The sequence below is a fragment of the Ostrinia nubilalis genome, chromosome 4 (assembly GCF_963855985.1).
Source record: "Ostrinia nubilalis chromosome 4, ilOstNubi1.1, whole genome shotgun sequence".
NCBI lineage: Eukaryota > Metazoa > Arthropoda > Insecta > Lepidoptera > Crambidae > Ostrinia > Ostrinia nubilalis.
Genome location: NC_087091.1, coordinates 8,071,971 through 8,095,857, shown reverse-complemented (window position 1 = coordinate 8,095,857; position 23,887 = coordinate 8,071,971). Strand labels below are relative to the sequence as shown.

Below are 23,887 nucleotides of genomic sequence, written 5' to 3'. Positions count from 1 at the left end.
CGAGCTTTCTCGAACTCGAGAAAACTCGAGAAATTTGGCTTCATTCGAGACGAGAAAAAAAATACCGGAGCTCGAGAATTCTCGAGTTTCGATTTTGAAGCTTTAATATTCTTGAAAGTCTATTTTCCTAGACAAAAGTAAGTTTTTTATTATTTAATAGGTCAACGTTGCTTTTAGACTGGCCTAGTCTTTCCTTTTTTAACTGATTTGATTTGCAAGTAATGATCTCAATCGAAACTAAGTAATAATGTTCACCAACGAGTATGCTATATTTATTATGTATGTATGTTTAATCTGACTTTTGTTAACTAGACAGTTACCTTACCTAACAGACGTTAGGTTAGGTACTCGTGCCTCCTCGTAAAGTTTATTCAAGTCGTTATCTGTAAGAATTTTAAAAAACAATCAAAAAGTTTTTTGGTTCATAAAAAAACTATTTATTTATTTATTTAAGGACAGCTAAACAAGACTGTTAATTGTGTAACTGGAAAAAACATTGAAAACAATACGGGTTTATAGTGTAGCCTTAATTAAAAGCTGCCACGACATGTGCATACTTAGATTGGAAGCGTAGTGTCGACTAAAGTCTAAAAAAAAATTGAAAATTTATTTATTTATCTATCGTAATTTTGCTATTTGGACTTGTGTTCTTTATAAAACAAGTGATTCAATTGTAGCTCCAGATTTTTATTGTTATTTATCCTTAAAGTACACGCGAGTTTATGACTTTTGTTATGATTATTAGTAAATATTAATTATGAAAGAAGATTTTATTTTTTGTTTATTTCCTTACCCAAATAAGTGGTACTAAATTCTAATATTGATTGTTGTGCATAAAAGTAGGTATATTAGATTAAAAAAAACCTGTATTTTTATTAAATTTCAACCGATTTCAGCAGTTTTCATTAAAAGACTCGAGACCTGAGAAAACTCGAGACTTTGGCCTCGAGAATTCTCGAAACTCGAGAAAAAAAATAGGTCGAGAAATCAGAAACCCTAGTAGGTACTTAACTTTTCAAGTGCCCCAGTTTTTTATAGGGAGAGTATGAGTGACTAAAAGATGCAAAGAAGCGATGAAAATGCTCTCTGAATTCACTACATTACAATGTTCTTATGACCAAAATAGAACTGCGCAGAACGTCTTAGAAGATGAAATACAAACTTCTAAGGCTAAGCAACGAAAGCCTAATAACAGTGTTTACTTTGAGAAAAGCTCTTATCTTTAATGAGATTAAATTTCTTTTCGCGTATTCAAAAGGCTTTGATATAGTGTGAGTGGGCACGGATCTTAAAACACCGCTTCTCCTTTGGAGATATTTATTTTTTCTTCGGAAAAAAATGTATTGTGAAGCTGAAAGTAAATATTTATTGTGTACTGGAACAAAATACTGAGAGATTAAAAGATTAAAAGTCATTACGACATAAAGGAATTTACTCTGCCCACTGCTTCGTCTGGGTAGATTATGTTTGATGGATCTTTAACAAGTACCTTTGAACACGTGCATATCAAAGAATTAAGCGCTTTAGAAAGTGAGATAAAGTTTTATCTGTCACTTTTTAAGTGAAACTGTTTTATCTTAGAAATGAAAATTCATATGAGCGTTCAAACTTGATTTTAGTTGTCATTTTGAAAGCATTTGCACCAGATGTTAACATAGCATCAGATGTTCTATGAATTGCAATCGAAGGCACAGATGGAGATCAATAAAACTTCATATGGTTCGAGGAAATTCAAGATCGGCCATAAAACAGATGCCTATTTTTAGCCGATTATAGTAAGTCATCTCAAATTAGCAACCTGTCTGGTGGCACATAATCAACATAACTCGCACGAGGTCGAGGTTGAAATAATAAACAACAGCACATGGATCTTATCAGTCGCTATTTATATCTGTCACAGATTTTTTGCAGATTAGTTAAGATGTGTGCGTGTGCTATATCATAGTGTCATACGTAATGATAAGCATAAAATGTGTCAATTTCTGCACAGTTTCTGCAATTCGCAATATTTATTTGATTGATGAATACTTACCTATTTACGTATAATTTTTTATCAGCCAGGTGCACGTAATACGAGTATATCGGTACACATACAAAGAATCGTCCAACAACACTTCCAAATCAGTTATTTTGTTTGTTTCCTTTGTATTTAGAAGGAAAATGAAAGCATGATCATTTGAAAAAGCCGTTCTAAGGAATGTAACGTGATCTTGGCGCCGACATTCTTAGAACATCTCACACACACATCTCGCTTAAGAGTCAAGAGTATTAAAAAGGAAAGGCGGGTAATACAATTTAATCACCCAAAATGCGTTCAAAGAGAGTTACAAACGCGTAGGAGTTTAACCTTTTCTTTCTTTTCTTTAAATAAATTCAGTCGTGGAAAAGCACTTCTACTCTAACTCATTTATAAACCCACTGTTGAAAACTCATTCATCTGAATTCAATGTTTATATTTAGGTCTAAATACAAACAAAGATTTTTATTAGAAGAGTTTTATTGTTCAGGTTTTGGGAAAATTCTTGTTAACGTTGCGTGATAAACGTCTAAGATAAATTGTCAGTTTCTGGCTAGTGTCTGTTAGAGTGGAAGTTCACCGGACTTCTTTATTTTCGACTTTAGGCAGTTTGCTGATGAATTATCTGTTAGTCCAGTCATTATAGTAAGTTCACCTCGGAATTCGAGATACCCAGCTGTAAGTCTGTAAATACGTGTATATGGACACCCTAAAAGTTGTCTCAAAACCTACATATGGTAGGGTGTAAGCAACTATTAAATTTCAAGGTCAACGGTCACAAAAATCGGTTTTTTGCGCTTTTTTTAGAAATATCTCATTTCCTATGGGTTTTTTGCTATTTGTATTTATTATCAATATTGTAGAATACTAAATTCTCTACAAATTTTGTTTCAAAATTTTTTTTATATGGTGAACCGTTTTCGAGATAGAGGGCGGAGAGCGCGCGGTCACTGCATCACTTCAGGTCAACTTAAGCGGTTTAGATTTTTCACACAAAAGGATTTTCCCGCTAATTCCCGTGGGAATTTCGGGAATTCCTTGTTGTAACTAAGCTTTAAGTTTACTAAGGTACCTACATGCCAAATTTCAAGCGTCTAACTTCCGTTAAGCGTTTAGATTTTTTCATACAAAAGGATTATCCCGCTAATTCCTGTTCCCGTGGGAATTCCTAAGTATACTATAACCTGCCCAGGTGTATGAAGAATAATTGTACTAAGTTTCGTTAAAATCGGTCGAGTAGTTTTTGTTTCTATAAGGAACATACAGACGGACAGACAGACAGACAGACAAAAATTTTACTGATTGCAATTTTGCCATCAGTATCGATCACTAATCACACCCTGATAGTTATTTTGAAAATATATTTCACTAGCTTTCCGCCCGCGGCTTCGCCCGCGTGGAATTTTGTCTGTCACAGAAAAACTTTATCGCGCGCGTCCCTGTTTCAAAAACCGGGATAAAAACTATCCTATGTTCTTTCCCGGGACTTAAACTATCTCTATGCCAAATTTCATCAAAATCGGTTGCGAGGTTTAAGCGGGAAAGCGTAACAGACAGACAGACAGACAGACAGACAGACAGACAGACAGACAGAGTTACTTTCGCATTTATAATATTAGTTGGGATGTATAGAATTGACCTCTACAGATCTATATACAGTGTGAGTCACGTTAAAGTGTACATAGGAAAATAAATGAAACTAGACCTATTTTTATCGACAAAAAAAGGTCAAAAATTTTTTGAGATTTTTTTTTAATTTTTTATTGAATTTTTTTTCTTCCAATTACTTATTGTAAAGAAAACGTAATAACTTTTAAACTAAGCGGTATATCCTGATAAAATAAAAACAGTAATAATGCTAAATAACAGGCGATACTAAAAAAATACATAAAATACACAAAAAAGGCCAACAAATAATAAAAAATTATACTTTTTGAAAAAAATCTGCTTAAAAATTAGTGTTTTTTTTGGTTATTTGATAAATTTCTCCAAAAAATGCCCCTATAACCGGGGGTTTTTATTACTTTGTATTATTCTCTATCGTATTACCTTCGTAAAACCAAAAATCGCATGTCTCTATCCCTATCACAACGTTTGCAATGATCGTTTGAACTAAGCCTCTCCGGGCGCGCCATTCAACGCTTCGTTAACAACGAAACTGAAAATGGCTCTAGATTTGTAATTTTGATAAAGACAAGTTAGATTTCAAATAAAAACAAAAGATTTCGAAGTAAAATAAGCATTTTAGTTACAATTAAAATTGTCTCTACCTGTAGCGGAGAATAATGTTGTGGCAGGCCTTTGTTCAAACGATCATAGCAAATGTTGTGATAGGGATAGAGACATGCGATTTCTGGTTTTAAAAAGATAATACGATAGAAAATAATACAAAGTAATAAAAACCACCTGTTATAGGGGCATTTTTTTGAGAAATTTATCAAATAACCAAAAAAATACGAATTTTTAAGCAGATTTTTTTCAAAAAGTATCATTTTTTATTAATTGTTGGCATTTTCTGGGTATTTTATGTATTTTTTCAGTATCGTCTGTTATTTAGCATTGTTACTGTTTTTATTTTATCAGGATATACCGCTTAGTTTAAAAGTTATTACGTTTTTTTTACAATAAGTAATTGGAAGAAAAAAAATTCTATAAAAAATTAAAAAAAAATCTCAAAAAATTTTTGACCTCTTTTTTGTCGATAAAAATAGGTCTACTTTCATCTATTTTCATATGTACACTTTAACGTGACTCACACTGTATATAAAAGAAAGTCGTGTTAGTTACTCCACTTATAACTCAAGAACGGCTGAACCGATTTAGCTGAAAATTGTCAGGGAGGTAGTTTAGAGCCAGGAGAAGGACATAGGATACTTTTTATCCCGTTCGAAATTAAAAAAAAGTCTGCTTATTTATTGCCATTAAGGCGGAACAAAGTTCGCCGGGTCAGCTAGTTTATTATAAGTACTAGCGGCCGCCCTCTATCTCGAAAACAGTTCACCGTATAAAAATTTTTTTTGAACAAAATTTGTAGAGAATTTTGTATTCTACAATATTGATAATAAATACAAATAGCAAAAAACCCATAGGAAATGAGATATTTCCAAAAAAAGCGCAAAAAACCGATTTTTGTGACCTTTGACCTTAAAATTTAATAGTTGCTTACACCCTACCATATGTAGGTTTTGAGACAACTTTTAGGGTGTCAATATACAAGTATTTACAGACTTACAGCTGGGTATCTCGAATTCCGAGATTCTTACCTAATTTACGCTTAAATGACTGGACTATGTTTGATTGTTTAACTTTGGTACATCGATTTCGAAGCCTATTTATACAGCGCATAATATTTATGTAGATACTAGCTGTGCCCGCGACTACGTATTTCCTGTTTTTGTTACTTTTTTTTACTGCTGCGGAGCAAAAGTACCTAAAGAAAAATGTAGGCCCTGCAATGTACATATGTGCATTGTGCAGCCCTATTGCCAGTAGGGTGAAGTTATATGTATAGCATAAAATCTTCCTCAATAAATGGGCTATCCAGCACAAAATATTTTTTCAAATCGCACCAGAAGTTCTTAAGATTAGTGCGTTCAAGCAAACAAACTCTTCAGATTTTTAGTATAGATAAACAAGTAGGTACATAAAGTAGACACACAGTATTGTCACTAGGGAATTTAACAACAAAGTGTGCCTTGTAAAAACTCGTGTCAGACTTTGTCTTACTAAATGTTCAATGAGTAAAGCTTGTTTTAATATGCGTTACATAACGATCGGGCTGTTACTATGTGGTTTCTACCTATAAAATCTAGGTGACCGAGCGGATTCTTACTTAACACAGGTTTTCCAAAGATTAGTGTCAAGCACCACCGCGGTCTGGAAATAGATTAAGCTCAATGTTCTTTGCTCTAGCTAAGTTCCTAAACTCCTATTCGTTCCACAATGTTGCAAAGTTAAGCAGGTTTGTTTATGCTCCTTGTAAAACTTTGTTAGTGTGTTTACTTGACATATGCGGAGTTGCCTCTAGGGGTGTTTTATTTCGGGCCCTTGCGTGATATTATTTTTAGAACTTTTGTGACAGCACATGAAGTAAGCACGAAGTGTCAAGTAGCAGTACTCAAACGAAGTGAAATTATTTTACTAAATAGAATTGAATTTGGCTTTACAAGTTTTTTGTTGAATATTCTGTATTAGATAAACAAAAAGCCAGCCAGTGGGATTTGATAACTTTCTAAACAGTTACAGGTGCTGTTATAATGTTTATATTTGGGGTCGGCTGTAGCTTGCGGTTCTCATTAGGACAGGTAGTCCCTTTTTATATGTGAATACAAATTATTTTCTCGCCCAACGCCAGGATGGCCTAAGTAAATATTTTGGTTGCCCCTGATAATGTGGCCCTCGGCGTGAAGGCATTTTTCGTAGTCGGCTTAACTGTCTTCGTGTTTTCACACAGTCTGAATTATTTGCATTTATGTTTTTCTACACTCTACATTATTTGAAATGTATTTTTGATAGTTGGGCCGACGATTGCGTACCTACTCAGATGACGTCTAAAAATGAAACTTTTTTTGTATTTTCTTCAACAGCCTCGATGGAGCAAACGCTAGAGATGATCTTTACCTATGATATCAAAGTATTTATTCAGCTAAGTCTAGGCGCCGCAGACCACCGACTTTTAGAGTAGGCGCACACCGTTGATTTTTCGTCGGCCGATAGTTTAGTCGGGCAGTTGATCAGTATGTGCATGTATGAGAGTGCGCACACTACGCCGATTCGATTTGGCCGATTCTTCATACAATTTAAAATCAGGCACAACTATCGGCCAACTAAAAATCAACGGTGTGCGCCTACTCTTAGTTAGCCGATAGTTGGGCCTGATTCTAATTTGTATAACAAATAGATGTCGTGTGCGCACTTTCATACATCTCCATACTGATTAACAGCCCGATTCAACTATCTGAGTTCTAGTTCCAAAAACAAGTAATAAATCTTTCTATGACAAATAAGGAAGATATCTCGTATCTTTTACGAGTCCCCACGTCACAGATAAACGATGGTTACGTGAAGCGCTTCTGAAGAACGAAACGGCGTGTGTGAATATACGAGTAAGACATATTTTGGTGTACATAAATCAAATATATCGTGTTCGTACGCGATACTAAATTATAGCTGGGTTGGTTGAGATTTCAAAGGCTCTAGTTTCCATTTGTCCCGGTCGACTAGAGAGCACTTTTATTCCCACAAAGTCGCCGCAACGTGAAAAAGAAATTCTGTTTCATTTTGTAGATACTTTTACTCTAATTAAATAATAGTCCAGTCAATGAATGCTTTAACGACGGTGTAGAGAGAAATCCGTGGAACATAATTTCTGACCTCGGGACTTTATTTAGACTAGTTAGGAGGTGAACATAGCAAAAGTCCCCGCCCTTAGCCCTTGAGCCGGCGGGAAGAGGGGGGTTTAAAGGTACTACTTTTCGGTTTTTCTCTTAATCCTCGGAAACTATGCGTCCTAGTGACATAACTACTATGAACCAAAAAAAGCTTATTCAATTTGCTACAGGTGAGACAGTCAAGTTTTTCTATATCTTTTATAGTTTTCACGGCATCTGCTCTAGAAGGTCTGTAATTTTGGAAATTTTATTTTTGTCTTACATGTTCCCATCAATAGAAAATCGACTAAATTAACATTAAGCAAATATTTTAGACATGCGGGAGCACGTTAAGCCTAGTTCCAGGGAGGGGACTGCACCGTGCGTATATTTAGACGACCCAATTGGAGCCACTTTTGACTCCACATCACTCAAAAACTACTGTGCATTAACACTTCAAATTTGGCTCATATGTTGAGACTTGCAAGATAAACATCAGCTTCAAATTTCATAAATATACCTCAAACGGTTCTTTAGGTATTGACGTCCAAAAATCTCAAGTTCACCTCCTAACTAGTCTAAATAAAATCCCGAAGTCAAAAATTGTGTTCCACGGATTTCCATCTATAATGCTTTATTGACTGGACTATAATTTATGAATGAGTTTATCGGACTAATTGACGTCAGTGTCAAACTTTAAATTAACGTTCAAGGTTCCAATCACTTTGTTTCTATTTCTAACGTATTTCGAAACTGTTGCCAGCTAAAATGGCTTTACCAATTGTTTCATTGGACTGATGAACTTTAATGAGTGCCATTAATAGAGTTCGTGAATGTTTCATCACAATTGATGTTGGTAGGCCGGCGTCAGATTGAATGATGAATAATGTAACACCAAGGCAAGGGCCATAAGAGCGTGTTGACTTTCGTGACGTAGATCTTCCATGTATGTGTCTATGTAATTGACAAGCCTTACGTAGTGCAATAAGCAAACCATCTAGAGATAAGTCGACGGAATGTTTTGTCACAATATTTGACAGCTACCAGAACAGTGAGATATTCCCAAGGCTCAAAAAATATACACCTATAAGTTTCCTTTTGCCTCTAAGTTGAGGGAAATACGCGATTACCAATGGAGTCGGTTGGTCAATAACTGTTGTATTTATTTAATAATTTAAAGGGTGTAAGAGTCATGTGGTTTGTGCGTAACATAACCAATACCTGTAATATTGCATACACGGTTAATTTACGCGAGAAAAAATATATATTTGTGACTGAGTTTACTCTGGCGCCATCTTCTCAGCATTTGCCATGTTTGTGGCAGCGCTGATAGCTCCAAAAAGATATTATGGATACAATATGTAACTAGTCCCTTAAGGGCAGTTTCATTTTTCATACGTGTTCAATTTCGGCCTGAACTCAGTAGGTAAAACATTTCAATTTATTTCAATAGCGCAAACATAATGTTTCAAATCGTCTGAAACATTAAATTTGGCAAATAAGCAACAGTTACTCTGAACAAGTGATCTCTAAAAGTTTCAAACAAGAATTTAGTTTCAAAATTGGTGCTATATTTACAAATTACTTCGTTTGACTTTGACTTGACGTAGTTTTCTGAGAATCTAATATTGAATTGAAAGCTTTTGAATATAATAAAACAGTAAAGTCTCTTCAAATTAGGTGATATTGAACGACAAAATATTTCTGAAGTGACGATTAGTCAAAAAAATAGGGGTTATTCCGTATTCGACCCATGATAACTCAACCCATTTCTTCACTCATCCCAAATTAGTATTCCTAGCTCTACCGATTACAGAATTTCGTTATTCTACCCAAATGCATTCCTCACTCAACCCAAAGTAAATATACCAAAAACAAGTATGGATAGCAAAACAACGTTTACTATTTGTCCAGAAATTTAATTATGATAAATACATACTAGTACATTTATTTTTATTTAAAAAAAAAACATCACCTACATGTTTGATAAAATATGATAAAATTTTAAGTTAATTAAGAAACTTTGGTCAAATCATACCGCTCAAAACTTATACCGCGGGATTAGTTGTCCGTCCACATGAATACTTTTATTAAGATTTATAGTGGATTTATAGTAGTTTTGTATTAGATTCAAATTATGTAAGTTATGGTTCCTCTTTAATCTGTGATTTTTATTATAAGATTTTAAAAAAATGTATCTACTTTTTGTTTTGTTATGAAAAGTTATAGTTCTAATTGCATGTAGTCATTATTTTATTTGTGTCCTTTTGTGAAAAACGTTTTTCAAATATATTATTGTATCAGAACTCCTGTAGTTTTATTTAATAGCACGATCTTAACACAAAAATTAACTGAGCTTAAATTTCTAAAAAATATATTTTTATTCTGACCGTACATAAAAATCTTATATTTTTTAAGTGGTTTTAAAATGGGTTGAGCTAGGAATGTTTTTGGGGTGAATAAGGAACATAAAATTAAAAATTAGTTGTGGGTAGAGTAAGGAACAAAATTGGGTTGAGTAAGGAAAATAATGAGTGGGTTGAGTTTGTCGTGGGTCGAATACGGAATAACCCAAAAATAGTTCAATACTCTGTGGGTGGAGCGTAAAATGACACCAAAGGCCGTCAGCCGACAACGGATTCAGATCGTAAGAATTTGTCACCGTCATGCGACCACGAGACGTATGCATACGTCATGGGCTGACATGAGTCACGGAGCCAATAATGCGTGGACGTTCCATACCGCAAGTGTGCTCGGTGTGAGGCTAACAATGTGAAAATTGAGCATGACAAACCAACACACTTTTGCTGCAACGACATTTGTTATTTGTTACCTTCAGTTTATTTCTAGTAAGCATTTTCTTAGGACTCCTGTTGTTAAAATCATAGTCCGTATATGAAAGCTTTGCGCACTAAATTAGCCTTGGTATGTTTTTGAGATATAAATTAATATGTCCTTCATATGGTATACAGTATTTTGGTGCTTCTAATAATAAATTGTTTTTAAAACCGGACCTGAGAACCTAGGTCCGACAACCGTATCAGATAACAAAATTGTAGATAAATCCACTTTACAAATTCGGAAGTTTTATTCATTACTGTATGAAACGTCCTTTCCAATCCTTTTAATTGGAATTTGGTTTTAATTGGAAACCAATTAATTAAATTGCTCTCTGTTACTTAGCAACTACGTTCCATATACCTATAACTGTCGATAAGTCTTTATATAATTGACGTAAACTTACACCACAATTTCAAAATTTTAATATAGGTAATCTTTCGTCATTATAGCATCATCAATTTTATAGGTACCTACATAATTAAAATAAATTATCAGCTTATAATAATTAAGCGTGACGATTGAGTGTTATTCATTAACATTTAGTTTGAATTTGACACATAGGTACTTCTTGAGTATAAAGGTTATATTTTTATATTTAAAGTTTAAAAAAAATTGAGCACACTTGAGTGTCGTGTCCACATTTCCGTGCTTCAGGTCACGTGGCCTTGCGTCGCACGCGTTGGTGACGTAGCGATCATGCTGTATCGACCACGCGGTATAATACCGCAATGCAAATGCAATGATTTATTGCATACATTTAATTGTTGTTTATGTATGATCATCGGAGACAGCTAGCAGAAGTAATTTCATATTGTGATAGTTGCAAAAATTACATCATACTCGTACATCCCTATTTTATGTTACAAATGTATGTAAAATTACAATCTCATTAAATGGAAAGGCTATTGCAAATAACTTTGATTTTATTAAATTAGAAACATTACTGATTCATTTTTGAAAGTTTGTTTATTACAATCCTACCTATCTTACCAAGCTAACGTCGATAATGGCTTTTGCGCAACTAAAATAGGCATTTAGTCGTGCAAAAGTTATTCAATGTGGCATAAATTACAATAATTTCACGCGGCTTGCATCATTTCCCATTTCAGTTTCTACAACAGTTATTACTCATCTCGTGTATCGCTATTCAGAATGCAAATGCCTTGTCTCAAAGCGGAATGAATTACTTTGCTAGAGCTAGGAGTATGACAGGATAGTTTCATAGTTTTAAAACACAAGGGAACAATTCCCATCTGGTAAGAGTCGGGTGATTAATGTTCTTTGTTTTGCGCAAGTGGCCACTGGGGAGGTGTAAGCTAGGAAGATTCTACGTCACAAATAATAACAATGAAAGGTATAGTAAACGCTTAACTTAGTCAGTACCTGAGGTATGGGTGCGGCACGGGAGGGGTGACATTGACATATTATTATGTGAAGAGAGGAAATGTGAAGTCTCGCTGACGTTTGACGTTACAAAAACAGGCTCCCGTGCCGCTCTCAGAACCGCCGCTTCAGCAGAACGTGTCCCTCCGCGTCATCACCGGGGCGGGGCGGTACGTTCGCAATGACGTCATTGCCCGGGACATCAACGTGGAGACAGTGGAGGAGTTCATCACGCGCCTGGCGCGGGTCATGTATGACCGCGCGGACAACGGCCCCCACTGCCATCTCCACAACATTGCGCCAACACCAGCCCGCCCCCCGGGCAACCGCCCCCTCCCCCGGGACCTCCTGCTGCCAGAAGCAGAGGACGCCGACACCTCCCAGCCTGCTGCGCCTGCGAGACCCGTCTTAGCACCAGCAGTCACAGCACCAGCTGTCGCAGCTCCGAAGCCCCGCTTCAAAATAGTGCCGGCCCAACGCCCGCACTAAGAAAAATCAACACCAGAACATTATGTGACTGCCTGAAAGCTCCCTGGCATCCAGGAACCGCCCGCTCGCTGGTCGTTCACTGGGCCTCGACCAACGTCGACCCACCCGGTGGGCTGGTACCGCGCGCAGGGCGGGACAGTGGTGCCAGGTAGAAGCCCAGGCAGTCCGTCGCCAAAGCGACGTCAAAACCACCGACTGGCAGTAGCCAGTTGAGATGCAGCACGGGCCATGAGCACAAGCTCGACGCCCGAACCGGCCAAGAAGGTCGAAGACCTGTGATCGATCGATCGATCGTGCCGCTCTCATACCTCAGGCACTGACTGAGTTAAGGGGTAGACTTATAGGAAGATTCTACGTCACAAATAAATAACAATTAACTACACTCCTAGTAACATGTGACGTTGAACAACGACATTTCGATTACGTTGTTAAGCCCAAGATAATGAGTCTCGTGATTATTATGAATAAGGGATGACGATCGTATTTATTTATCGATATTATCTTTACTTATCGATAATTCCATCCCGTCTTGAGCAACTGTTATGTTTCACAAGTTACGATTGGGTCAATAAAAAGCTCCTTTGTCTCACCCACCTTTCTTTTCTATTTTCTTTGAATATGACTTTCACCTTCAGCTTAGAATCACATTTTCACACACTACCGCAGAAAGTAGATAAAAACTTGAAGAAACGAATGAAATACTCGTATAATTTAATAACGAACACATTTATAGCCCACAACATTTGGATACCATAGCACATGGGCCCAATTTTTATCGATAAACTTAGAACTAAATATTCGTATGTGTCAAAAAATACTGATATATGTGGCATATTATCATACAACTTTTGAGGATTGTTTCTCTTTGCTTGGCAGTCACAATAGACTTTTCACAATTTTGATATCGTTACAAACCAGGTTCGTCAGAAACATAAATTTACTGAGCAGATAAAGGAGATCTATTAATTTGAATAGACATTCATTAATTACAACAAAAGCTCTGCAAATACAAAGGTATAATCGGTATCGAAAATCGTTATTGGTGAACGATTCAACTCAATTATTAATACTTTATTGTTCTTATATGGAAAGGTCGTTGTTACTGTTGATTAAAGTATCTTCTCAAACGAAAATATACGCATCTAAATGTAGGTATTATAATAATATGTACTTCAAAAGAAATAAGCAAGTAGATAAGATGTTTTGATCAAGATCGAGTGGATTCTTTCAGGGCAGTATTTTTATTTCTTTGCCTTTAAAGAGCGGCCACACACCGCGTATTTTCCCTTATCATAATATTATGGTAACGGCACTCTACCTTATTACGATAGGATGGTTTCTAAAGTGTTTCATTTTGTTGAGAGTTGAATATAATGCGTAGAAATAAAGTGAATAGAGCTTACGGTTACCTTATATAAACTAACTTAATAACGTTAATGCATTAATACGACGTACAATAAAGGTCAATTTTGATATGCCTTTGTGTAAGTTTAAAGTTCAAAACTTTTAAAAAAAATCTTGGTTGAGGTAAGCTTTGAAACGTAGTTAGTATATGAACTTTTGAAGATCAAAGCAATCAATTTGATCAGCCGCTGCAAGTTACGCGTAGAATGTATTTTCAGCTCATATTTTTGTTATAGTGTAAAGACAAAAGCTGTACTAAATATGACAGATGATGATAGTATAAGTTGCGCAGTTGAAGCGGTCAACAGATTGGTATCTGTATTTTCTGTATACGTTAGTCGCGCTGACGTCTTGCGTACTCCGACTGATTTGTGTTCTAAATTGTGTGAGTATGAATTCGCCTCAATTTTCGTTGCGCGACCTATACAAGACTTTAAATAAAATGGACTTTGTAGTTGTTTAAACAAGAGCTGTATCAGTGCATCTGATCTCAAGAGTTCAAATGACAAGGATCAATTTAAAAATGGAAGAATACTCACTTGGCGACTGGCACGTTGGTGAGACAGAGGAAGTTGTTGCGCACACTGCGCAGGCTCGCCAGGACCTGCGCGAACGGCGTCACGATCAAGTCTTCGCCGTGACTGTGGACAAAAAGCAACCTTATCAATACCCTGCTATAGTCCAAAATAAATATAAAATCAGCAAGCTAAAAATAATTTCTAACATGATATGTCAATAGGTCCTATTATGAGGACAGTACTAGAGCTAAATTGAGTAATTTAACAGCGTTTTGCGAAAGCAAACTCTAAACTGCCTAAGATAAAGAACAAAATTACTCTACGCAATATACAAATAAAAGTAACATAAGACGATACCTCGTTATAAACGTACAAATTATCACATGATGTGTTTTCCTCTACAGATGACGGATTCTTCTGTATGATAATAAATAAAGCTGGTTCTTTCATAAAAGGTACCTACTCGTATTCACTAATAAAGTAACATTTAAGAGTATTTTTAGAAGAAGAACGGTAGGATTATTATTATAAATTATGTAAATCAGACATCCAAAGACATCTAGATAACATAAATAATTATGTAGCTATTATTAAATATTATTTAATATGTACGCGCAGAGATGAAAGAGACGTGCTAATGAAAATTTAGAATGAAATATGCTGATAACCTTCCAAATTGTGACTTCACAAAATGCTTAAAAATCAAGGAAAATGTTTTCCCAAGGTTGAATAGCAGTTATAATTTTTGAGAATTCGACGAAAAATCGATGTTAAACAATTTATCGGGGCGTTTGGTACACAAATCGCCATTTAACGGTACACGCTCCGCCGGGCATGATTCTAAGTTTAATTGGGCCGGGCCCTCACAAAGACTCAAGTTCGGCGTCTTGCTGCGAGGGCCTCGTATTTAGGCAGTTGATTACCCTTCTACATTCTAATTTTGAATAGCCCAGGTCAGACTGGGGTGAAGCGATACTCAAGCGATGTTTTTAAGTTTCTGTACATGCGGTTATAGGCTAAGGTTAAAAGCTCAATTACGGCCGATTCACTGTAATAATGCTACGAAGATGAAAGAAAACGCTAAAATAAAAATGGTTGCTTATAATTCTACTATTTCTATAAATGATTTGCAAAAAATGATATTGAGAAATTACAATTTTATAATCTCAAAGGCTAAGCCTGTAGAGGCAAAAATAATTTCTTTCATTCCTATATTTGGAAAAATGTAACAAGAATAGCTTTCTTTCAAGATTTATTAAATATGGCTTCTGTAATAACTGTTTCGAGAAGATACAATATGCCTAAGGATATGGCAGACCAAAAATATAAGAGCGAAATCTTAAAAGCCAATAGTAACCAAGGGAATGATATACAAATACGGGAAAGCCCCATGTCAACACTCAAATCGTATACTTAATTTCCTTTACGAGAATGCTTGCAAGGCGTGTTTTTATCTCTACTTTTCCATTACGTGATTTTATATAAGGAAGGTGGTATTTATTATCTTTTTATAGGTTTGTAAGAGATGTAAAGATATAGGTTCGTCGGACTTATTAGGTTACCTACCTTAAAATGTGAGGAGGAATTAAATTTCGAAGGAGGCAGTATCGTATAGGTAAACTTATTATTTAAAAAAATCGAGTAAGTATTTGAACCATTTAATGGGAAAAAAGTTTTTTTTTCTAAAACATTGTTGCTAAAAGTCTGTTCGCCCTCTTATAAAAAACCTTAACAACCGGTTTTGTCCCTTGACATATCAAATGTCCACCACCGTACGCAACATCTCAAATAACAATACTAAATTGGTTCTGTCATATTATTCTACTGGTTAGTGCGGTGTACCGAGTTTGCCGTCTCATTAGCGCTGCGTTTGCGGTGGACCAACCTCGTGTTTCTCCTTACATTACTCTGTTATTGTATCATTTACACCAGACTTAAGCCTGACATTAGAGGTCGCTGGTGTTGTGTGATTTGATAGTCGCTACTGAATTAATGAGAGGAAAATCTGTTACGAAACTCAAGAAAAATTATGCAATGACGTGACGTGACGGATGGTACACATTTTTTTATTCTAATCAATTATGTTACCGTCTTAGCGAACAGTTTCTATGCAAATAATACATAAATTAAAAGGCACGTGTAACAGTAGAATAAATTCATAATTATATTTATTCATAATTCTATATTAATTACATTTACCTGTCATGTCAGTCCAAGACATTTAACAAAAGCTGTAGCAAAATCAAACGATATGTACAGAAATACAAATATTTGAAAACATTTAGAGTTAGTCATGGCATGATTACAAAATGTTTGCAATTCAATTTATTAGTCTCAAGAAGACATAGTTAATTATATTTGCTTTGGTATTGGAATCAATCGCAAAATACATTTACCTTCTGCTTCGTGATATTACTTACTTTGATTGGCGGTATTAATTGGAGTGTACATACCTACTACAAAATTCACTGTTGCACTTGCACGTGGTATATTTTAATATAACTTTTAACTTGCCATATTATATTCAAAACAAAAAGAAAAGTACATGCATAATGCAGTTATATTTAATATCTACAGCTTGATTTTTAGTAGAAATAGAGATTTAAGCTTCGCTAAACAGAGCACCACAAGATTTAATATTTCATTTATTGAAACCCTGATTGTACTTGAATAGGGATGATGACTGGGTAATGAAATCGAAATTCTATTTAGTCCGTTGGACAGATAATTAGAAAATATTAGACTTATATTTTTAAATTTTTTCCATAATCGAATAATTACAGGTAAGTATTATATTGAGTTGAAATGTCGCGTGACGTCACTTTAACTCGATGTAGCACTGTTATTATTTAATTTTTAAAGAAAATAAAAAATATGAATCTAATTTTTTCTAATTATCTGTCTGACGGACAAATAATTGAAATTTTGTCATCTAGCCTCACTGAGATAATACAAGGTTAAATATATAACAATTTATAGAATTCGTTTTAACTTAAAAAATATATAGATCCTTAATATTACGCCAACTTGTAGGTATTTAACGAATGTCACTTCATATCACACTTTTCCTGAATATTTATGCATGAACATGCAAAGTGTGATGGGTTATCAGTATCGGAATATTCATTTTCTAGGTCAGTATATTATCAGTCAGTTAACTGACAGATACCTACACAGTTTTGCGCTACATAACGTCGCGTGTAAAACTGGCATAGTGTTGTGAAATATGACGTTCCATGTGTTTATTTTTTATGAGTTTCATGGCTTTTATTAGTCACAATCATGTGAGGCCGTAATCATGCGGAGTGATGTGTTGAGATCTTGGCGTACGGTGTTGGACACCTGCCCACTGGCTCACGGGACTTAGGAGCTGGTCTTGCATGGTTGCTCTTCGGCTCCAACCTACATAGCCGTAATAGACAATGACGTGTGCAGAAGTGTCACTAAACTAGCAAAAGGGCAAAAGAATAACGGCTCGGGCAATTTTTATAAAATACTGGAGAACTCTACATTTTTGTTGCAAAATCGCTCTTATTGTTACATAATATTAAGATATCATGGTGTAAGTTTGATTTGTACATATTAAAAATTAATATGTGACACAATAGAATGGGTCGGCAATTACCTTCATGACGTCAGAGATGTTAAGCAATCAATTTCTACTTTCGAACTGAATTATTGAATTGTAGCGACTACTTTCTAGTCGCTACAATTCAATAATTCAGTTCGATTCGTTCGACTAAAAATATCCATGACACACCAAACATGCTCTACAAAAGTACTTGCCCTTTTAGGATTGCACTCGTGACTACTGTATTTGTAGTCCAAACACAATACGGTTATTATAAATTCTGTGCGTCACTTCATAGTAATTTCCTCTAAGGTAGGCGGAGATCGCGTGCAGGTACAAGTCTCATGATTAAAATGATAGTGTTTAGTCAGGTAGGTAAAGAATGGTCATACTATACTCATCTCAATTGTGATCATGCTGGTCGGGACTTACGCAATGGGCAGATCAAACATCGAACAATGTTAAGACAGTTTGATCTACGCTACTGGGGAATAGTGTGAACTTAGGTCTTTGTTTTAAAAGAAGTTGTGAAACTAAGTTGTGTTTATAGTTTACAGTTTTGTCAAGTTGTCAGAAATCTTGAGATACCGTGTTTTCTAAGCATTACTTTTATCAATGTAAGTATATGTTTAAGAACATTATGAAAAGTTCATCCATAACGTGCTGCAGTTAGTTAATTATACAGATTCAGTGCAACTAAGTAACTAGTTTTATGAATGTTCATGTTTAAGTATATGCTTTTGATATGAAAAGAAGAGAATGAAGAGTGTTTTACAGTTTCAGACTTTAGGTAGAACCGTTGGAGGTTTTCTCTGGTCAATCGAAATCTGTTAAGACTCAGCCTAGGCGCAGACCACCAACTTAGTTGGCCGATAGTCGGGCTGTTAGTCAGTATGGATGGACATGTAGAGAGTGCGCTACATTATATCAGCCTATATTTTATACAAATTAGAATCGGGTCCAACTATCGGCCAACTAAAAGTCAGTGGTCTGCGCCTAGGCTAAGTTACAGTCACAGCTAAGACAAAATAATCTTCTCCAAGGTCCAGAGCAGAATCAGCGCAACAGTGTCAATAGCCCTCAACTGTCAAACGACTCTGCAGTGAATGGCCACTTTTCTCGTTTACCGACGTCCTGTTTAGCAAGTTAACCAATTACGAAGTTCCAGTGAGGCAATACTAGTGCTAGAGTATAAAATTAAACTTGAAGGGGACCCCAACTTATATGGTTGGCTAAATTTTCAACCTTACTAAAAGTTGGAGAACTTTGCATATCGCATAAACGACTCTGCCTTTACAAGTTTATAAGTTACGGTTATATTTATAATACACCTTTTAAAATTTCACATGAATTCGTGGGTTAAGATGGAGTTGATCTTTTCGTTTTGCTTTCGAAATATTTTACAGAAAATTGTAACAAAATCTAGATATTTATATTTTTTCTTCAGTAATAATAAGTTATAGACTTGTTGCCTAAAATATAGTTTAAAATTAAAAACAACGAAAGCAGATATAATTACTCTTAAAAACGACAACAACAGAACTAGGTAGTTGATTCATTCACAATGATTAATGATAATTTGTAAGCTTTGAAAGTAAAGGCGAATAACAAAACGAAAATAATGCGAGTTATTTCCTTACATTCGCAAGCACATATTCGAAGAACAATCTCTAAAGTAGCTCGTGCCGATAATATTTCCTCTCGTAATAATACTGAATGATCGTAAAGTAAGTCACAACTCACAAGATTACATAAGCACGAGGAAACTATTTTATTATTGCTATTGGCAAATATAATCTGGTACAATGTGTTGTCTGATTTATTGTCTAACTCGCTAGTATTCTCCTGCAGCTCTCCACGTGTTTATTTTTCTGTGGAGAGATTATGTGTCTAAGATTTGGCGATGTTGGATCTGGATATTTATGCCTAAATATTAGCTAAGTTTTGTGCCTTTTGCGCAGCAAAATAATTTTCAAAATAAGATTAGTAATACTAGATACAAACCAATTTACTAACAGCCAATCTTCGAAAATGTTACTAAAGTAGAATATACAAATATATTTATACTTCTATAAGACAAAAGAGAGATACAACTGGGTCGCGCCAATCCTCAATTTATGTAAGTAGCTTCGTTATCCAGTATAGGCGAAGAATAGTAAGTAAGTAGACAATCGTCTGTTATTCACTTAGCCGAAACAAACAAAATTCATATTTGGGTCATGCAATAGGAAAACAATGAGGAATATTCTGGTACTTCAAACAATTTGCTTGCAAAAACGATACTAGAGTCCTTGTCATTTACATAAAAATATGAAGTAAGTAGGCATTTGAAAAGTTAAGTCTCTTTCAGGAATAGATTGGATATAAGATGAGACTAATTATATTTTAGTAGGTACTTAAAAGTCCCCGAAAACCGCTCTACTAAAAAATACGATTAATGTTTAAGTGCAGATAACTTAAAAACGAGACAAAAATGTGACACAAGACCTTTTTTCCTTGCGTCAGCATGCATATGCATATTGATTTGATATTTATAGCCAGACCACTCCATACGTAGATTATAATATCTTGTGATTGACAGTAACCGGTAACATAAAATTAAATCATGCAACGCAGATTAGATATCAAGTTATGCAACTAAGATATGCGACGACGACCGATAAACTGCGATGTTATTTTAGGATTTAAATATTCTTGTTATTTTTAGTAAGAACTGCAATTCAATTAACTGCGCACCTGGCAGCCGTTACGTCACATCGACGCTCTGGTACGGACAGGGCGAACGCGGGGAGGTGGGCAGGTGAGTGCGAGGGAGAGTCGCATTCCAGCCAGGTGCGCAGTTAGCCGATCGGGTTGTACCTATGTGTGTATTGTCAGACGCTGATTGCCACGGCACATAAAGCGAGCAAAGTCGTAAAAGTTGGACAAGTGTGATTGGCGTTACATAACAAGGGCGCCACACAACCAGCTTCTGCCTTAAAATTAGATCTAAAACTCTTTGTATGGTTCACATGTATGTAATTAAACTCCTGTTCTCTTTGAGGAAGTTTAATTTTCGTTTAAAAACAGGACATATAAAATCAGACTACTTTGTTTAGAAAAACCAGCCAAATACGAGTCTGACTCCAAAAACTTTTTTGGTAGGTTCGGAAAACTTTTTAGTATTCACACTCCGTAAAAAATTCAACTAAGTAATAAAATATTATGAACTCGCATAGTGGAGGCATATTAATAGGGTTTCGTTGGTACCTTTTGATGTGAACTCTAAAAAACAGTTATTAAATAATACTTGACATAATTGATTCGTTTGTTTTAGCCAAATGACGTCCACTGCTTAATTGATTGCGGAATCCTAATAGTAATAAAGGCACTTGCCTTAATTATGACGTCCGAATGTTCCATTAGTAAAACGATCATAGCATTTAGCACATTGTGTTAATCAAACTAAATTGCTAGACAAAGCAAAATGTGGGGTTTTAATCTACTAAAATGTTTGTTGGGGAAGTAAAGCAGAAAATGTTTTTTGCTAAAATTAAATTATACAGTTTTACAAACTGTGCTAAGTAATTAATTGCAAATTCAACTTACACGGAATTATTTACATAAACAATAAATTAAATGTGAATTTGCGTTTACCTAATAGTCATGATTTTAACGGGAAATACTCTATTAGCATTTGATTTAGGTACTGAAGTAATAAAAGCTTAATTTTTAATTAAAAATTATAGACCAGAACGTATTTTGGGTGTTTCTGAAAAATATGATAGAGAGATGGACGGACGAACTGATATTTTAATAGATAATTTTTCCTTTAAAATTATTATTATCATTTAATTTAGCACCAAACCTGATTTAATTAAAGATACAGTTTAGGTTAAAAAACTTGCGTACCTACAAAGTACCTACGACCTACATTATACTTGAGCTCATAAATATTTGCAGACATTGTTTTAGTAGGTATACCAAAACGTTGACCTTTAGAAGTATTAAATTGGTATCAATTAATTAACGTAATGTGGTTAGCAAACACATCCGAGCAAAACAATGCGATTAATGTTGTTTACCGACCGGTAACAGGCAAAATGTTTACAGTGTGGAGCTATGAATAACGTCTTACCAGAGTTATAACATCGTTTAGCTTCAAATGCTTGTTTAAGGAGAAATTTATTGAACTAAACAATTCAATCACCGAAAGCATGCAACGGAAATATGAAACTAATCGAATTTTAAAGAGGAAAGGTTATATTGTTTTTTGAACTACTGGACCGTTTTGAAAAAATCTTTCACAATTACGAAGTTCAATGGGTCCGCTTGTTTAGTAATAAATATTGAAATCCTTTATTATCCAGAATACATATTAAATAATTGGGCGATAAATCTCTAGAGATTTATCGCATTAATGAGATCGCTAAAATTAGAAAAGATTTTCGATTAAAAAGGTTAAGGAAGCTTCCATTATAATAGGTTATACCTACCTTATAAAAGTTCTTAAATTCCGAGATGAAATAAGATCATAGGCACCAGCTTAAAATTCAAAGTAAAAAAAAAACACTTTTGCAAATTGAAAAACTTCACAGCTTTGCTCCATCAGTATTCTGTTCAAGAACAGATTAAAATCAACATGGAACGACGATTCTGTTGGTAGGTATATAAACTTTATACCAAGTCGCATGGAAAAATCTTTGATGTCGCCCTTTTTGGCCTTCAGAAAATGCCTTTTGTTTCATTACGTGTATGTATATGAAGTTTTAGGTACATAGAGTTGCACAGCTCCTTTGAAGATTTATCGAGAAGTCGACGAATCGCTAATTTCGGTTTATTTTGCTACTGGTCGCAGCCAAATCACGTACGGACGTTATATTTAACGGAATCTCGTCCTAAAGCGCAGACTTAAGTCGGCATAAGGGTCAATAAATAGTTTAGTGCCCAAACCAATTAATTTCACTTGCGCACACACATGCTGCAAACAGTTTCGTCGACAATAACTTTGTTATTTCCTCATGCATGGTTTGGAGATCCTAAGCGATAAATAACTTGTTTACGAGTTTGCAAGCCTTTCATCGTTATAGAAGTTTCTGTTCAGTTGTGTAAGTAAATAATTTATTGTTTAAATGATTGTTGGAGCGCGTTGTAGAGCTTCGTCTTTGATCGTAAAGTCAAATTAGTATTGAATTTTAATATGCGTATCCTTGATATTTCGAATTGAAAATATGTATATCCATCGTTTAATCAAAGTTATATTAGGTACGTGATGGGATTCAGCTTAAACTCAATAATTTACGAGTATTTACTCAGAAATTGCGATATAATGTTTGTTTAGGTACCTCAAACTGCTGTTTGGATTTCCTTCGGTGACGTCTATGAGATCCACGCAGCATTCTTCAGTGCTTATTTCAGAGTTGATGAAGTTCGACATTTTATCAAAAATTTGCTTTTTTCTAACATGAAAATTAATTTACTGAAATGAGTGCAAAATGTGGACATTGTCAGAAAACTGACGCAAATATTATGTCAAGAGATGTTGTCTATGGTAGGCTATGGAGAAAAAGGTTTTAAGATTTATGACGAATTTATGATATTTATTATCTTTGATTTTGAGAAGTTCAACATCTGAATTTGAGTAGATGTTTGTTTATCCTGATAAAGAAACGAAAAAGCTCCTTCAGACTTGGGACAATTTTTTACAAAAAAAAGTTCAAGTTAGTTTTTATGTAGATTTAGATGTAAGTAGATGTAGGCAAGTAAGTATACAAATAAAGTAAGCCATTCTGATATCCAACAACCGGGCGTAATAAATTACGATACGCACGAAAAATAAACGAAATTGGCCTAATAAACAATTGGATAAGCAATAAATCATACGAGTTCAGACCAAACCAATTTTTTCTAATTTTATTGCAGATTTATTACCGAGCAATTTGTTTTTGGGTGGCTTTAAGAAGGTAACGATGAATAACAGAGATGTCTGACGTATAGGTGTACCAGAATCTCATGGCAAACAAAAATATTGGAAAAGTGTGTTTTTCATATGGCAATTGTCTATGGTTTAATTGTCACCTGTCAAAGAAAATTATGAAATCTGTCAGCCGCTGCAAAAATTTTGTGATCTCTTCTTGACTATTTGTTATTTTTGTGAAAAAATCGAAAAAGCATAAGCAAGTCATATTGTTTTCAATGTGAATTGTAAAATAAGGCATAATTCAAAGTCAATGTTTGATTCTAAAGCGCGTCGTCGAGTTGACAGTAAGTTGGACTGAAATATTTTGATACATTTAGTTTATTACCCAATTACGTC

General features: G+C 34.9%; 1 protein-coding gene across 11 annotated transcripts in view; it reads right to left on the bottom strand.

Moving 5' to 3' along the window:
• The window catches only part of LOC135088579 (3',5'-cyclic-AMP phosphodiesterase), a 474,744-nt gene that overhangs the window by 47,532 nt on the left and 403,325 nt on the right, over window positions 1–23,887 (bottom strand). For all 11 annotated transcript variants that reach the window (XM_063983437.1, XM_063983441.1, XM_063983434.1 and 8 more), the window contains one exon: window positions 14,043–14,144. In XM_063983437.1, the coding sequence (XP_063839507.1) occupies window positions 14,043–14,144 (102 nt within the window). The remainder of the gene's footprint in view (window positions 1–14,042; window positions 14,145–23,887) is intronic.